General features: G+C 37.2%; 1 protein-coding gene across 7 annotated transcripts in view; it reads left to right on the top strand.

Moving 5' to 3' along the window:
* Positions 1-19,321, top strand: part of DCC (DCC netrin 1 receptor) — a 1,086,625-nt gene that overhangs the window by 978,062 nt on the left and 89,242 nt on the right. For 6 of the 7 annotated variants that reach the window (XM_077892657.1, XM_077892640.1, XM_077892691.1 and 3 more), the window contains 2 exons: positions 1,688-1,882; positions 7,101-7,133. In XM_077892657.1, the coding sequence (XP_077748783.1) occupies positions 1,688-1,882; positions 7,101-7,133 (228 nt within the window). The remainder of the gene's footprint in view (positions 1-1,687; positions 1,883-7,100; positions 7,134-19,321) is intronic. The other variant, XM_077892647.1, reaches the window with a different exon arrangement.

The following is a 19,321-nucleotide window of genomic DNA, read 5'->3' as shown; positions in this document are numbered from 1 at the left end:
TTGAGGAGATAATCCCAGGTCTTATCACCTAAGACAGGATATAGTTATTATTTGGCTAGTTATGGTGAGTAAGAGACAAAAATGAAGTCTAAAAAAGTAAGACAAAAATTTGGATGCAGAGAAATTAACATATAGGTACACAAAGGTTCTGAGAAACCAGTCAGTTAGTTCTAACCTGTGTGGTTCTGGAAATCTATACCGTAAGACATCAATAACAGTAGTATTCACCAAACACACCAACCTCATATATCCAGATGAAATTGTATGCTTTCTCTAGGACCTATTTTTAAAGTTTTAAATGATGTAGTGGTATTTTTCTATTCTGCATCTCAGTTCTCAAATTTACACACACACACACACAAGATGCCTCCCATAAATATCAGGAAATCACTTCAAATACAGTTTGGAATTGTGGAACCTAATGCTTGCACTTTCATTCATACTTATTTGATGCCGGAACTGTCATTTTTAAATGCTTAATTGAACATTTTTCACAAATAAAAAAAAATAAGACACAAAGAAGGCAAATATTTAATTCCTGTTTGACAAACAAACAAAATCAGGAAGAAATGTAGCTGACCTGGGATGAGAACACAATTCTCCAAACTTTCAGTGTCATTGGGCACTTACAACAGCCCATGATAACACTACAATTGTATTAAATGTCATGAATGTAGAGTATATATGCTTACTGGCTAGAGGATTTAATTCAATAAGTGAGTTTCAATACCTATTATGTGAACACAATTTTATTGGTTTCTCTGAAGAATACAAGGTAATATAAGATATGGCTCCTGAACTAAAGAAATCCTTTTGTCCTTTTGAAGAGATAAGGCATGCACATAATAAAAGTCAAAAAATATATATATATATAACCAGTCCCAGGGTCTTCTTTTCAGTAGATGTGGTTCCTTGGGAACAAGAATGGAGACTACTCTGACTCAAAATATATTAGAAAATTTTATTGATATTTATCATGGGGGCTGAGTTACAAATGAGTCAGAAAAAACTCTTTTGCCCAGTGATATTTCACAATCCCTTTTGAATTATAGTATTCTGATTTTAATATTAACCAGGGAAGGAATCATACAATCTTTGTAAGTTTTTCAGAATTCTTTACCATGGCCTTTTATCTTTTACTGAGCTCTCTGCATCATAAGGCATTCAGAGCTCAGCATCATCATCTGAACGAGTACCAAAAATATACAAATTCCATATATCAACTAAAGCAGTGATTCCTGACCTTGCTTGAACACAGAAATCACCTGGGGTGCAGATTGCCAAGGTCACCGTTAGCTTATTATGGTATCTATTGCAGTGTAGCAGTATCACCACAAATTCAGCAGCTTAAAACAACATACATTTGTTATCTCAGTACTTTTGTCAGTCAGGAATCCATGCACAGGGTTTATAGGCAGCAGATACCTTGGATTTTTAAACATGGCTGATATTTTTATTTTGAGTGGTCTATTCCATTTTCAGATTCTGTACACCGAGGCCATGATTTGTCTAATCCTTGCAATATCAAAAAAAAACCCATTACTTGCTTAACTGAATATTGTAGTTTATAGATTGTGAATGTACAATAATCTTTGCAAATTATATTTGGGAATCATGAGTGTCTGGAAACAGAGCTATAACCTGCAGTCAGTACACTGAACACAGTCGCTTTCATCTATTTCTGCAGCTTACATCTTGTTTTATACCTTGGATAAGAACATACCAATTGATGACTGGGTTATGGAAACGATCAGTGGTGATCGACTTACTCATCAAATCATGGATCTCAACCTTGACACGATGTACTACTTTCGAATTCAAGCACGGAATTCAAAAGGAGTGGGACCTCTCTCTGATCCCATCCTCTTCAGGACTCTGAAAGGTTTGAATCATTTCCTTGTACAATAGTGCCTTTCTTTTCCTGTGGGATTGTTGTAAAATACTTATGGAGTCTGCATCAGGAACTGTTTGCCGTCTCTGTTGGCAACATGACTACAATGGACATTCAAAATAAATTAAAATGTACTTTTTCATGCCGAAAGCTAGCATGTCAAAGGAAGATCTATTGTGTTACCACATTTTCTGCCTTCGACACAGGCAGGCATACTTAACAACTTTTTTCTTTTCCATTTACAATCCTTTTGGAATTTTATATTGATTTCACGTATATTGGTTCTATTCAAAATATAATGAAACTTTTTAAGTCATTTATGTAAGGAAATAAAAATTAAGAAGCATTGAATTATGTGAATGCCATACCACTGCCAACTTTAAATGTTTTCTTTGCGGAACTATTGTCCTTGTATATAAAAAGAAAATTTGATATGGCAAGACAGAGAATCTCAAACAAAATGAATGTGTTTATTTTAAGGACCTACGGTAGCAACAAGGAAAAAAAAATCTTACAGTTTGATTACTAGAAGTAACCTCCTCATGCTTACAAGAGTAAAAATAGCTATTCAATTCAAGCATAGTTCATATGTTCATACAGAAAAATGCTAAGGCCCGGGGAAGTGACTACATCAAAATAATCTTCATGTTAGTCCTTACTATTTTAGAAGAGTATTATCTTTCTGGAGGACAAATGGTTTCAAGAGCCTCTGTTATTTAGCAATTGACAAAATAGAATGTTTCATAGCTGGTATTTAAAGTTGTATATTTAGGCACGATGCATGTTGTTCTAAAGACGGAGACTTGGCTCTTAATTTAAATCTGTGACATTATGTCTATCTATATATTTGATAGCAAACAGCTGAAAAATTAGAAACATGAGGATGGTTGACATTTTCACCCAGGTGTTTGACATACTAAGAGTCTTAGAATAATTGGGTAGTCATCCAATTCCCCTAGGAAAGGTACCCTAATAAATAGTGGACTTTGGAATTCTGGTGATGGAGCTAGCCTTTCAAAGCTGGACTTGGTAATAGCTAATCTGAAAGTTTGCCAAGAACACACAAACAAGCATTCAGCCTAATTCTTCATGACAGTTCTTAGTGACAGAGTAGAAGTTGGGAAAGGAAGTAGGAGGAAATGAGCTAATACTCATCTATCTGGGTTTCCAGGACTTTATGTCTAAATAAGGTTTCACTCCAAATGAGCGATCGAAAGGAAACTGGTTATTCATTTTGTGGGAGCATGAAATGTAACTAGATAGTGTTTCACAAATGCTTCATCTTTATCTATAGACAAGTGCCAAATTAATTTCATGCTCACACTGTGTGCCAACTAGAGATCTCAGGGAGGATTTTTAAGATGTCTTAAGGCATCCACATGTATTAAGCAGCAGAATGAGTGATGAGTTCTATCACAGGATTTACAGGCCCACCCTGATAACCATCCTGCAGATTATTTCATGAACTCCAGATCTCATTTAGTACTATTTACCTTAGATGCCCTAAACTCATCTCTGAAATGATATTCAGAACTGAGAACAAATTTAGGAATCTGTTATGTTGTAATAGTCCACAAGCATTACTTCTAATATCCTGATTTGAATGCTTAATATTGTCTATCCTCAGTATGTCATGCTCAATTAATAGTCAATTAGATTTTAAAACAAATCTTGCTAATATGGCAAACTAAGTTTCAGATGTCTTGATAGCATTCTCAATTATTTAAAGATGTGGATCTTGCCCACCCTCATCAACCACTGACATTGTACATACATGCATCCTCCACGTTACAATGACAGATATTCTGAGGCAAATGACTTAAGAGATTTGAAGCCACAGGGAACCAAATCTACGCTAAAGACATCACTTGATGCAACTGTTCTCTGATTGAAAATTTCCAGTTTCCAAAGCTGCTTCAAAACATAAGGCCTCTGTTCATCAGAATGTAACTTTCTTTGACGGCAAGAAAGGCTCACATGTTATCCTGAAGCTGAGAAAGCTCTCCGTAGTCTACTGGGTAACAAGAAAGTGTTTCATTGCAAATACTGCCCCAGGCAGGTGTCTACAAGCTTCATTCTTTCATATGCAGTCTTTGCAAAGACAGTAGCATTTACTCCTAGAGACTAGAGTTTTGTCTTTGATTTTAGCCACCAGCAAGAGAGGTATAGGAAACTCGGTCCATAATCACTGGTTAATGAAAAGGACATTTATATTTAAAAAGGGGTCAGATTACAATACCCTCGTGTGCATGCATGTATGAAGTACATCTGACTGTTTCTTTGGAATGTTAATTAAAAGAATCTTGAACTTGAGTCTCTGACCACACAGGACTCTGCAAAAACACACTTCCCTTCCTCAAATATTCCCCATTAGGATACCCATACAGTGTGAAACCCTTGGAAGATGTACAAGAGGCATGTCGATCTCTGCCTATCACATGAGTTGTTTGTACACTGAGCTTCTCCATGTTGGCCTGTCAAGTAATAGGAAGAAAGGATGCTTTTGCTGAAACAGACCAAAGTGGACTTCTGTGGCAGGATGGAGTCACCTCCTTCACACACAAACAAACACACATTCTTCAGCAATGAAAGAGCATTTGAGTATGGTCTGTTCGCTGGGTACCTTTAATCATCATTCTGAAATGTGCATCTTCCCCATCCAAGGATATAGAACTGAAAGCTCCATACCAAAATACAGAAGAGTTTTACTCTTCACATTGTTTTTGACAAAATACCTGATTTTCTTGACAAATGACAGGAACAAATAAAAAGTCAAGACACAAATTATGATTGCTTCAAGCCATTATTTGACTTTAATAAAAAGTAGCTATTACAATATATTTTAACCCTGTTGGAAAATACTCTTTAGTTGATAACCTTCCCTGAGTTATTCAAATTTTCTCAAGTTATATCCAGTCCAGATTACCAACAGTAAACAAATCCAGAAGGTAAGAATGAGGACGACATTGTTGCCCATAACATGTATTTATTTGTCACTTGAGAAAAATTTTCTTAGACTGTAGATAATATATGTGTATGATTAATGATGAAGGGAGAAATGAAGAATGAAAATGAGATGAGGCTGGTTTTCTTTTTCTTCTTCTCCTCCTTCCTCTTCCTCCTTCTGTACTCCTCCTCCTCCTACTTCTTCTTCTTTTTCTTCTTCTTCTTCTTCTTCTTCTTCTTCTTCTTCTTCTTCTTCTTCTCCTTCTTCTTTCTTCTTCTTCTTCTTCTTCTTCTTCTTCTTCTTCTTCTTCTTCTTCTTCTTCTTCTTCTTCTTCTCCTTCTTCTCCTTCTTCTCCTTCTCCTCCTTCTCCTTCTCCTTCTCCTTCTCCTTCTCCTTCTCCTTCTCCTTCTCCTTCTCCTTCTCCTTCTCCTTCTCCTTCTCCTTCTCCTTCTTCTTCTTCTTCTTCTTCTTCTTCTTCTTCTTCCTCTTCTTTCTTCTATTTTTAGGTGTCATTCCAAACATATCTACCCTAAATATGAGATGCTGATTAGGGTAGTTTCTCAAGTATGTCCTGTTCTGGCTGCCAAACTTTTACCCTGGTTGCATGGATACATATGATCCTGATAAATCCCTCCTCATTCTTACCAGAGACCTGATATGGCACTTTCTACAACATAAACTTCTTTCTCAAAAACTGTATTAGGGTCTCAGTGAAAACCTTATCCCTATATATAAACCACAGATAATGCAGTTCTTGTCAAAAGCACCTTTCTTCAATAATCCCCTAGTACTGAAATAAAGTGTATCTTCAGGAGTTGTTAGTCTTTACCAGGAAATGGGAGAAAAACTATGATAATAAGTTTGATGATTAGATTAGGAAAGATTAGGTTGGAAGGTCTGGTGAATTTTAAAAAAGTTTGTTCAATCTTGAGGCACTACAATGACATTTATAAAGTTTATTTAAAGCTAGTAGAATCTTAATATAATAAGCACTCTTGTGTGAATACTATTTTCCAAAGAGTCATCCAGAGTTCAAAGTCTACTACTTATTAAGATAACCTTTCTTGATCTATCCTTTTTCATAGAGTATGTTTACATCTTATTTTTTAATGAAAGAAATTGTAAGTGATAGAAACTTGTAACTAAGTTTAGAATTTGTCCTTCTATAAGGTGACATTCATAAACCCTGTTGATCTGAAAGGGGCCTTTATTAACGGCAACTTTTTTTGAGTATCTCCATTCTCTATATTATTTTGGGCAATGATATGTGTACCAACAATTAGTAAAAGAAGGACCACCACTTCTAAGACCTTTGCCTTATTTTTCAAACAGTGATGATGGATTTGCTGTGAGACCACCACCCATAATGAGAGAACTAGGGTGCTTATAGTTTGCTGCCCATGGGAATGCTATCACATTTTTCTCTGTGAGTTTAACTGAGACATGTAAAGAAGCAAACAGCAAGTGTGATAACATAAATGTCAAGCTTTAGTGCAGTTGAGTTCCATAAACCCAGAAGACTTGACACTCAAAGAAACTCAAGAATAGGGGAAATAACTCTAATTGATGGAGACTGATAAAAATCTACATTGGTCAAAATGTCATATCGCAATTTCCGTAAAAGCAGTGATACTGTGGATTTACCTCCTATGAGGTTGCATTTGGTTAATAGAAAAGAAGCCGCTTTAAAAAAAAAACTACAGATATTTTTTTAATTAAAAAAAGGTCATTTTCAAGAACATTATTCATAATGTACCTGAAGTTGTGAACAGGTAAGAATTCTCTTCACAAGGTCTAAACATCTATCAAACTAGATTAAAACATACTTGTGATATTCCATTATTTTACCCTATCCATGTGAGAATTAGTTAAGTTCCCTTGTTGCAAAAAAAAATGAAGACAAGAAAATAGCTTCTTTAGCTTATTTAAAATATATGGATGGTAATCACTTGGTAATCACATGCAGTTTTTATGTATTGTATTTTTAATTAAACTTATATGATGATCGTTTTGAGTTGATGTGTAGAGGAATGAAACAAATAACATATTTTTGAGAACATGCATAGCAAAAATTACTTTCAATTTTTCTCCTCTGACTACTATTTGATAGAAATAATCACATCAACCTTGGTTCCTTATCAATTTTATTCCAACAGGACTTTGGCCTTGATATGAAAACTTGCTAACAAAACTGTCGATTTGAAGTGTCAGCTTCCTTGTAGAAAGTGTCAATGTCTAATAATATTTCTTTCTCCCCCACAGTAGAACACCCTGACAAAATGGCTAATGACCAAGGTATGGTGGCTCAATCTGTCATCTTTTCTCTCCTTGAATCAATTCTGTTAGAAATGTCAGTCATTATTTTGTATTCCTTTTCTCACCTGGGCCATACACCTGATGAAGCAGACACTGGCGTGATAATTAATCTTGTTAATGAAGTTCTGTTTGGCTGAAGCTGCAGGTCTGTTGGGGAAGATGTAAATTTTCTTGAAAGGAAATTGTTTTGTCTCGATTCTGAAGGACCAATTAAAATGTCAAGCTTCTTTGTATGAAATAAATTTTTAGTCTCTGTCTGCACTTCTGAATAATTCACATTAAGTATAATTAAGCTCAGCATAATTTTCAAGCTGCTCTTACACCCTTTCATGAGCTGTGGATTAAAGTTCTGTAGCTCTACAGAGAAAAACCATAAATCAAGTGTGCTTTTTATCTACAGTGAGCTTCTTTTAATAAATAAAAACAAAGTTAGGACAACTTTTTTAAGGCATTGCTATTGTTCATTTTGAAGTCAGAAAGCTTTCATTCCATGAATCAAATGCCGGTTTGACTCAGTATTTTATTCTCCCTCCATTCCTTTGCTAAAAGCTGATTCATGTAGAGAAATAGGCAAAGGAAAGTGAATAAATAAGAGTTATCCATCAATTCACGGGTAGATAAGAATTTGCTATTACCATGATTTGCAGACTGATAAATTATTTTTACACTAAAGGTAATTAATAGAATTCCACAGGAGAAAAAGAATAGCTTATGAGCTATATTTCTTCATCATGTTATATTCCTTAAAGAAGGGGGAGCTGGGCAGTATTTGCAACTTGTTGTAGTTGGTAATGTCAGTATTTGTTGGCTCAGAGTCTACAGTTTGTGTAGTTTGTCTCCTGCTTTGGACAATCTACGGTCAGCAGAACCTGCTTGCAGGCCACATGTCTCAGAAGGGACCATCTTGTAAGATTGGAGGAAAACATTCTTTTCAACAAGAATACTTTTCTTAACTTTCGAATATTAAGCACTTGGATATGAAGGTTCACTACTCATGCCTACCTGAGTTGAATACATGAGTAGTATTTTATTTAATGATTCTATGTTCTGATTTATCTGTGGGTCCTTACATCATGCCTCTGCTTCAGAGAACACGGCCAGGATTTCACATATGGAAGTAATAAAAATGAACAATACACAGAAATGTTTACCCAAAGTTAACATTTCCATTAATCACCTAAAATTGCTTCCTGCTTACTTCCGCTTAAAATATTTTTGGAAGATCAATTATCTACTAAATGGTAATATTTGTAAACTGTTAATGATGAATTCTGATCGATTAGCTTATATTCACTTAGGTATATTAAATATTAGTGCTGCCCAGATCCAAAGCTGGAATAATTAACTAGCAGAAGTGGCTTTATTATTTTGTATACAAAAGAATTACAACAACCACCCATAGCCTTCTTAACTTAAATGAATTTGGAACTTCCACAGGCAGATATTCCTAATGTTTGAAATTATATTTAGAGAAATATATAAAGAGAGAGAAAATATACCCCCCCAAAAAAATTAAAGTCAGCGAACCAGATGAAATGTTACATTATTAGCCACTTGGATGATGATATGACCAAGTTTCTGAATAAATGGATTTTCCTGTTATTTTTCAGCTGTTTTTGCTTAATATTTTAAGTTACCAAAAATATATTTTGTAAATTGGTCCTTTTATAAAAGAAAAGAAAATAAATTATTGCCCAGTGTCTCTGATCACAGTCTCCATGGATTTTTCTGATTTTCATATCAATAGTGAAATCAGATCTGTTATCGGGGGAAAAAAGGAATTTCCCAGAATTATCACCAGTGGTTTAGTCTCTTAATACAATTTGGGCAATTGTTCTTTTTCTTCATCCAATACCACTTGAAAGTTTCTGTCACATATTATACTTCTTGGTGACTGTTCAATCACAGGTGGTATACAGTTGTTCAAACTGATAGGTTCTAAATTTCACATCAAACTCAAATCACTTGTAAAAGAGAGAGGAACCGACAGTAGATAATTTAGCGGTTATAAATAAGATCTTTAAATTCTTACAAAGAAAGCATATAAAATTTACTGGTCATCCAAAGCTCGTTGTAAACAAAATCAGTCTTCTGCATTGATGACCATGTAGAAGAAAAATAACCCAGAAGATCCTTCTAAAATTGATGAAAACAAGAGGAAAAAGCTGTTCTGCATGATTCCGCTCTTAGCACAAAGCAAATCATTTGAATATGTTTTACTGTGCCCACTGTTAGACCTATTTGCCCCTTCCCATGGTGAAGTGATCCCACTGTTACGTCTATGACAGGAGCTGAATTTCTGTTGAGAGAAAATTCAACACCTTGGGTCAGAGTGAACCTCACAAAGATGAATCCTAAATAGAAAAACAAGAGGTCAAATTTAATTTACATGCAAGACAGTAGGAAAAGTTTTGATTATTTTAAAGAAGTATCTTTGCAGACTTTTGTCACAATTACTTCTTCTTGGAAGTACAAGAAACTATGAAGTACGTAAATGTGGAAACAAAAAGTCAGTTATAATCAGTTAATATATAATCAGCCGTGATTTGAGGCAAATGTTTTCTTCCGAATCATAGCAGTAGTAGTTTGAAAATGATAGAAAATTTACATTGAACTCTTTTTTTTCTTTGTATAATTATAAATTGATTAGATCTAGCATTTCCTTATCTCTCTAATCTCAGCCTATCCTGTAGTTCCCTTTTTTTGCAGCCCCTTATCTCTTGTGACACATCCTAATTTTTTTCTCTAGTCTCTTCAAGGCACATGTGGCCAATAAGTTTGAAGGTAATCATGAGATTTTAGAGATTAACCACAGAGTTTAATTTTTAGGAAGGTCAGCTAGGACAGGGAGATTGTATGGGCTATGTGAAGTGAGAGCAGAGGGCATAGAAATGCTGCGTTTTGTTTTTTTTTCTTTTTTCTTTTTCGTATTTTGTTAAGAACCCTGTCTATTTGTTTGCATGCATGTAGACGTGTGTGGTGGTAAAATGAACTGTTGTGAAGCCCTAGCACTGTCACCGTTCACGGAATTCTCATTTTAATCCTCGCTGCTATAACTGTGAGATATAATTGGTCCCATGCCAGCAATAAAGAAGCTGAAGCTTAGAGAGTTTCGATGACTTGTCTGTAGACATGCAGCTAGTAAGCAGCAAGGCCATGATTCGAACCCAGTTCTTAAGCACAGAGTACGTTCATCCTCTATATGTGTATGTACATGTGTGTGGGCATGTCTACGCATGCATACACAACCACACGCTCATGTTCAACAAATATTTATAAGGTTGCTGTATCTGAAGTCTGTGTATGGTGATCTTCCCAGTATCAGCTTTCCCTCCCTCAGCTCTGGGAATAGCCCAAAGAGCAGCTTTCACTCCGGGGTCATCTTGTTAGCGGGAAGTCAGAGCACTAAGTCTGTGATCCTGATAGTGATTTCTGTCGGGAAACAGAGGGACGGTGCTACTTCCAGTGTCTTAGTCAGCTCGGGCTGCTGATACCAAATGCCACAGATTGGGTGGATTAAACAACAGAAATCGATTCGTCACGGTTCTAGAGGCTGGAAGGCCCAGACCAAGGTCCAGCAGAGTTGGCTTCTGCTGAGGGTGTTTCGCCTGGCTTGCAGACAGGTGTCTTCTTGCTGCGTCCTCCTCACATGGCAGAGGGAGAGCTGGCTCTCTCAAGTCTCTTCCCATCAAGACTTTTAGAGTTTCTCACGGAAGCATTGATAAAAACCCCTGTTTGGGGCTGCAGTGGAGGATAGCTGGGACTATAGGATGTGACCAATTTTCAGAAGCGATGATCAGATCAACCTTCTAATCTTAAAGGATTGTTTTACATCCTTCTGTTTAACCCCCAAATGTTGTTCTCCATTTTGAGGTGTCCACGTGTAAAAAGTAGTAATCCTTCGCATGAGCACAAATGACCACACACAAGGTCCTATGTGTTTCTATGTCTGCCCACTGGGGCATCGGAGTAGGTGCTGGGGCCATGTCATGGTACCGTAAGGAGGGCAGGAACCTTTATGAGATGGTCAGTGTCATCGCTGAGATGAATCAGGAAGGAAATGCTTGCGTCAAGCACTCTCAAGAGTCTTTCACTCTCCATAGCTGGCAGAGGGGTGATCTGAAACATCAAGGAGGGGATTCTTGGGTGGCTCAGCAGGTTAGCGCCTGCCTTCAGCCCAGGGCATGATCCTGGAGTCCCAGGATCCAGTCCCACGTCGGGCTCCCTGCGTGGAGCCTGCTTCTCCCTCTGCCTGTGTCTCTGCCTCACTCTCTCTATTATTCTCATGAATAAATACATCTTTTAAATAGAGAAATAAATAATAATAATAATAATAATAATAATAATAATAATAATAATAAACCAACCACCAGGGCTACAAAGGAGGTGGAATTTCATGGTCCGGTTTCTAGCTCTAGATGCAGGTGGCCTGCTGAGAACTGCCCTCCCACGAGGGAGGGAGAATTAGTCACTTCTAAGTCATGGTAAGGGCTGATAATGCTCTTGGATAAGGCTCCAAGAGTGGTGGCACGGGATCCAATACCCCAGATTCTATGCTGCCTTGCCACTGTGACCTTCTGTGGGACTTTGGGCATGTGATTGACATCTCTCAGCATCCTCACCTGTAAAATGAGGACCTAAGCCCAAAATACCTTTGTTTTTTTTTTTTTTTTCAAGATTTCAGATGATCAAACCTTAAGACGGGTGTTAGGATTTGAAAAAAAGCCCAGGCACAGCATCTTCACATAGTGCAGCATTCACGTGTTTAGCATTCCTGGGATGCGTCAGTCATTCTGTGCACTGTACGTGTGCTATTGCATCTTCATCACACCCTTCCTGATGTAGAAAATGAGACACAAAGATGCTCAAACGTGCCCAAACATTCACAGGATATAAGAGATTAAGCCAAGATACAGACCCAGGTGAACTAATTTGAGAGTCTCTGCCCTTAACCACTATATAACTGCTTGGAACGGTGAGCTAATTGGTCACTACTTTGTTATGGAGAAAGAAAAACCTAGATGGCATCACCATACTTCACCTACTTTAAAGTTCTTTGTCTTTCCTCAGTAGGGTATTCAGGCAAAGTACTTAACACTACACCTGCCATTCTACACCTCAGCAGGTTTAATCTCATGAATAAACAGAGCATTAATTACTTCCAATTTCAAGGAAATAGGGTTTTCAAGGCAGTCTAGTCAAGCTTGGAATTTAGTTAATGTAATCCAGACTTTGCAGAGTTTGGATTACAGTGGCCGGGGTGCTGTTTGAAAAATTGAAGCCTTTAGCACCTTTTGATGGGAGCTGTTTAATTGAAAATTAAAACCTCTTTTTACCCTATTATTGTGTGTAGTTTCAACTACTTTATTATTCAATTGCAGCTACACCCCTTTGAGAGAGAGCTGTTCTCGCCAATGCTTTTCTCAGGTCCAAAATTTTGCAATTCTATAAATTATGATTATGGTGTAAAAGTAGGGGTGAAAAATGAGTACGGCGCTTTTGATAAAGTGTTGAGGTGCTTCTCGTGTTCCCAGCAAGCAGTCAAGTAGCTACCTAAATCAACCTCTCAGGAGCTTTTATGTTTCAATACATAACTTTGAAAGAAAACACATCTCAGTACTCTTAAGAATTGATGTGATTCATAGCATAATTGTGAGTTTCTCAGACCCAAAAGATAGACGTTTTTGTTAACAAGCCCTCAAAAAGATTTCTTAAACAAGATGGATTTTTTTTGTGTGTGTGTGTGTTTTTGTTGTTGTTGTTTTTTTTTTGGTAAGAACCACTCTGTTGTTTAACGTCCTTCTTTGCTATAGACATTAGCCAGATACCAGGTTCCTGGCTTTATTTTCTGCCCAAGACTGTTAGACCCGGGCTCGGCCTCCTTAGTTCTTTCCAAAACAGATGGCTCACTGGTGCTAATGGAATAGTCAGTTCTTTGACATCAAGACCCCAACTGTTCTTCTCTAGCCTCAAGACTAGTCCATCCCTCCACATACATCACAGCCTATTAGCAAAAATGTATCAATCACTCTGGGAAAGGCGCTTTTTCCCAACTCCATGCTCTAACTGGTACCATCCTCTTAGCTTTCGCAGTACTTTCTCCCTTTCTCAACTGAGTCAGGTCTTCATTTCTTAAGAATCCCTTTCCCATTCTGTTTTGCTTTTTTCCAAGAACGCTATCTCACCTTTCCAATCTTTTCTTCTTCTGTATGTACATAACAACCAACTTATTCCTTGCTCACTGTTCTTCATTTCTTTTAGTTTGCTGTTTATATTCCCAACCTCTGGGCCAGGTTGTAAGTTCCTTGATGGCAGAGCACTGGTCTGATTCACACTGTCATCCCCACCTCCCAGTCTCTAATTGAGAACCTGTCATATTGTAGTTGCCCAGTAAGCAGTTGTTGAACTGAATTATGACACGTATCTTTGAGGAAATAGTCACAGGATAATCTGGAAAGAAAGACTTTTCCATCTGACCAAAAGTATTGTTTGGAGACCTAAAAGCAATAGTGCCCAGGGCTGAGGATATTGTGTATGTTACTGATCTTCAGGAGGATGTTAATATTTTTCCAATAAGGTAAAAATGTCTTCAATATTCATCTATTAAATTAAAGCTAAACAGGAGAACAAGTTCTCTTTGATTCAGGAAATGGTGGTCACATTTGTAGATGATTCTGACCTCCTGTGCACTTTCTTTGATCTCTACCCTGTCGTTTCTTGTTAGCAGAAAATTTAGTTTTATTGCATTTCTCTGGCTGCTTATAATTCTAAATACAGAAAGGAGAAAAAAATCAAAACTACTGGGTGTGGATATGTTTTTCAAATTTCAAACGTGAAGTATGAAAGGAATAGGACTCACTTATGATAGCTTGCTGGGTGTGGCGAAGCATAAGAAAGAAGTACAGTTCCAGGGATCCATTTTCAAGAAGTGTGCAATGTGTTTAGGAGGAGTATATAAATACTCCCAGCCCAACATTAAAAATATTAAATGTGAGGGATCCCTGGGTGACTCAGTGGTTTAGCGCCTGCCCTTGGCCCAGGTCATGATCTTGTAGTCCCGAGACCGAGTCCCATGTTGGGCTCCCTGCATGGAGTCAGCTTCTCCCTCTGCCTGTGTTTCTGCCTCTCTCTCTCTGTGTGTCTCTCATGAATAAATAAATTAATTAATTAAATCTTTTTTAAAAAAATTAAATGTGAAATTCAGTGGTACCATCTCATATGTGTATCATTACTATAGAGTTTTGGATGGGCAGTCACTATTGGAAATTAGCAGAAAAGACTTCTTACACCCAAGACTGGACTTTGAATATATGAGTAGAACTTGATTCAACACAAGTGATTGTGGAGGGAAAGATTACTTGAACCTTTACTTAGAGAAATCCTAGAGTTAGAAAATTAAGATGCCAAGAAGCTGTTCAAAGAGTGAGGTTTGCAAGATGTATTCAGAGGACAGTTAGGGTACCTCTGTGCAGAATAATGCACAATGATAGAGAGAGGGGGAGGGAGAGAGGGGGAGAGAGAGCGAGGTGAATTTGTGAGGCTTTTGCTCTTTCCCTCTGCTCTAACACAGCAGTTCTCTGGCTTTCCGACTTTTCAGCACGTAAGTATCTACTATCGACATTGGCCACTGAGGATCAGCATGGATCACCTGGATCCAGAACCTGCAAACCCCATTCACTCTTGCCTGCTGATTCCAATCATATCTTGCTTCCCTGGGGGAAGGAGGGCGTGAGAGTGTGGGACAGGGAGGAAAGGACGATGTGGACTAGGAATAGGGCCTAAGTATCCCTGATCTTAGAAGAGTTTTCCTAGCCTTTCTTGACCACTTCTGCTATGCCCTTTCCGAACTCTCACCTTTACTGGTCCCAGTGCTCAGCATGTTACAAACTGAACTATTTCCTTTTCCTTCCAAAGTCTGTGGTGTTCTGTGTCTTCTTGAAAATGAAGCTACTACTTCAAGTCACACTCCTACATCTAAACCTTCACACTCACACACCAGGATCAATTCTGAGAGATGCTCGAATTTCTGTCCAACTCTCTCCCCAGTCCTTCTTTTATTTATGAATTCACCCACTAATGGTAAAATCATCATCATCAGAGTCAGACCTATTCGGCCACTTAAAATGAGTATACTCGTTAGTCTTTCCAAGCCATAGTTTACTCACCTATAAAATGGAACTAATAATGTCTGCCTTGTGGATTCATAATTAATATTATTCTCGTGCTACTTATTATAGCAGTCTCTCATAATTTATTCTTCACACTCAGCCACAGTGCTCTTTCTAAAGTACATATTTAATTGAGTCCCTTTTCCGCATAAAATACCTGCAATAGACCTCTGTGTTCTGCAAGATAAATTCTAGACTCTTTGGTAGAACATCTAGGGAGTTTTATTATTTCATGTCTGTTTGTCTTTCAAAGCTTCCCCACTCACTCTTTCTACCTGACCTACTCATCTTTTAATCCTCAACTCAGATGTCACCTCTGAAAAGTCTTTCATCATTTTACTAAGCATAAATGGTCAATCATCCTGTTTTTCCATTGTGGTACCTACTTATAGTATTTTTTAAACTTTCAGCTATTATTCAGTTATTATTATCCAACATTTCCCCCTCTCACTAATTATTTTAAAGATTTTATTTTATTTTTTTATCCATGAGAGACACAGAGAGAGAGAGAGAGAGAGAGAATTAGAGAGAGAGGCAGAGACACAGGCAGAGGGAGAAGCAGGCTCCCTGCAAGGAGCCCGATGTGGGACTAGATCCTGGAATTCTGGGATCACGCCCTGAGCTGAAGGCAGATGGTCAGCCTCTGAGCTACCAGGCGTCCCTCCCCCTTCACTAATTTAAGAGCCTTTGCAACAGTCATTTTAAATCTCCAGTAGTTAGAACAGTGGACCCATTCAATACATTTGTTGACTAGTTGGATGTAGCATGAGCTGATACATAAATGAAAAACTTGTATACTCCAACAGTGTCATTATTTATATGTACTAGCAGTGCAACTCCTGTGACCCAGATATTCTAGTGTTTTCATACTGTAGTTGCAACGTCTTGACATACAGCCACTTGGAGAAGACAAAGCTTTTGTGCTCTTTTGTTCCCTCTCCTTGCATTGCTTGGCAATTTCACTCAGACACAAACATATCTCACACCGCTTTTGGGATAAGCTTGTTGATATTCAGGTAATGGAAACTTTCATGATCACTCAGTGGCTTTTGAGAACAGTTGTTCCTTTATAATCCATGGAAGATTCTTCTTCATCCTCCATGTTTTAGTCTGGTTAATGAGATAGCTCTTGGGAAGATACAGTCATTCCAGAAGAGTGCCCATGTTTAGGGAAACAAGAGGCTTTTTAGGTTTTAATAAAGAAAGGCTACACCTAAAAGTGGTATCTTAGACTCATATACTGGCCATTATTACAGATACAGTATGGGCAAGAATACGTGCAAGGAGGGAGGAGAAAACCCCACAATCACCGTATCATTAATATGCATGTGTGTATTTTTTTTTTCTTTTCTTCTCATTGGCTGATATCTATCATTATGTCAGGAATCCAGGTATCAGTTAGTGTGGCGTAGTGCTGCTTTACTCTGGTGTTTGCAAAGTAAGAAGAGTGCAATGTTTGCAAACTTTTTTCCTACCTTAAGACATTTCCCAGGCAACTCTTCTCCATCTGCCAGTTGTCACACTGCAAAAAAACTACACATCTCCTTCAGGAAGTCAGGCCCTAAAATCAAACTGATGTTAACCAAGAGCCAGGAATTAGTGGTTCATTTATTTAAATTATTTGCATCCATAATGACTATAATTTCCATTTTGTCCAGCAGTGTCTTGATTAATACCCAGATTCAGGCAAAATTGATAATAGCATCCTCTTTCATTCTTAAAGTGGCCTGATTTTCATAACTACATGGTCACCCAATTCATGATGTTTGTCTGTGAAAAAAATCTTAGATTTTAGATTGATCTCTAAGGATTTTAAAACTGAATTTGCTTTTCACTGTAGTCTATTCTGTCCATATTTTATTGCATAAAGTTAGAAGTTGGAGCTCTAAAAAAAAGATGTCCTTCTCATGGTCAAGGAAAAGATGAATAATCACATATTTGGTTCTCTTGCATTGTTCTACTCAGAGTAGGTCACCAAATACATTCCCATTCTCAAAAATTATTGCTCTTAGACTTGCCACGGGTGACAAATATAAGGAGATATTTTGAAGGAAGGAAAGCAAAGAGGATTTGTTGAGCACCAAGCCTCAATATGCGGCAGGCATGTTAGCTTCCCTTACATATGAAGTAGTTAATGTTCTATTTTCTTTCTATCAATGAGCTTTCTTTCATGTTTACTTGAAAACCATGTGTTGAGGAGAGCTCATTAATTCTTTTCCATTAATATATGTTTGAAATAACCTAGGCATGAGTTATGATTTCGCTTCCTGGCTTTTAGATATCCTGATGCCTTTGTTCAAAGTCAGCAGGATTATCAACTGCATGATAAATTGATCACTTAGACACTTTTCCAGCCTCTGAAAAATCATCTGCTTCAAAATAGATCTCCACATGATCTGTGTATTGGACCGTAAAACTGTATTCAGGTGTCATTAATAGATATCCTTTATCCACTGGTACTCAGGACACAAAATCAATTCAATTTCCATCATTATCACCAGAATTATTTTCAGAGAACCAATTCTACGATCAAGAAGATACCTCAGTGCTTTGCATCCTTGGGAGATTGTATACTGAATGTTTGTTAGATGACCAGTCTGTTCATTTGATTTAGATTATGGACCATATGTTTTCCTCAGGATTGATTGTGTGGGTGCCATTCTGGAGGACCCTCTCTTATCCCCACTCAGGAAAGATAAATTAAAGAATAGATCAGAACTACTACATCCAGTTTTCTCCATGTCCTCAGTAAATTAATTTTCCATTAACTCCTCCCTGAACTTGTAAACATCTACTCAGAAAAACCACACTCTAGAAATCTCAGTTGAATTCATCTTTGTTAGGTGCTGATAAATACTTTTTATCCCGAGAATTATACTCCAACTGTCCATGACTGCTAAAAGTATGGACTTTAATGTAAACATTAGTGTTTCCTTTTACGCAAACACACATACACCCACACACAAAAATGATATTTTAAGTGATATGTAAGGACAAGAACATGGAAAACAACTTGTATAATAATTATAACAAGATCTTGTTCATATTAATAATATAACATTGAGCATTCTCACTCACGTTAGTCACTTATCAAGCATTGAGAACACAGTATACATGTCACTTTGGTGAACACCAAGAAATATCATGATAAGCACACTTCCTACAGGAAGATCACAGGAGTTGCACTGCTGGTATGTATAAATAATGACACTGTTGGAGCACAGAATTTTTTCATATTACCTCTGTCCACTTTTCCCTTTAATCCAGAGAACAAACGGTAGGGAAATCATGGAGGCTTCAAATTTTGCCCAAGGGAGCATATGTCTTTTGCCAAGAAAAAAAAAAAAAAAAGAAAAAGAAAAAGAAAAAGAAAAAGAAAAAAAAAGGAAGTCTCCTAATGAGAACTGTCCTTTAAATAAAATATAAAGGTTTACTCTTTAAATGACTTCATACTTTATAATATTGTAAAAATGCAAATCAAGGGGAGGAACATGAAATTTCTGTTTTGATCATATCTAATAGGTACCTATACAAAATAAATTTAGAAATATATAAATAATTTCTAGTAACTCTAAAATAGTTATACACTTCCTTTTTTCAAAGTTAACCATGGATTCATTTTTTTTAAATACTTTATTTATTTATTCATTAGAGACAGAGACACAGGCAGAGGGAGAAGCAGGTTCCCTGCGGGGTTCCCAATGTGGAACTGGATCCCAGGACCCCAGGATCATGCCCTGAGTCCAAGGCAGAGGCTCAACCACCAAGCCACCCAGGCAACCCAGATTCATTTGTTTTCTTGTTCTTTCTGAAAGTGCCATTTCCTGGTTTCAAATCCTAAGGAAAAGTAGAAAATATGTTTTAATTATCAAAAATTTCTGGAAGAAGTGACTTCTGGAAAAGTGATTTCTGGATGAAATTGTCTGGATAAAATACCTAGTTGGTTAAACGATATATGAATTTATTTAGCATCTTGAATCCTTTCCTCACTCTCATTTC

This window comes from Canis aureus, chromosome 1 (assembly GCF_053574225.1).
Source record: "Canis aureus isolate CA01 chromosome 1, VMU_Caureus_v.1.0, whole genome shotgun sequence".
Lineage (NCBI taxonomy): Eukaryota > Metazoa > Chordata > Mammalia > Carnivora > Canidae > Canis > Canis aureus.
The sequence above is the reverse complement of the archived record's forward strand: the minus strand, read 5'-3'. Positions and strand labels throughout refer to the sequence as shown.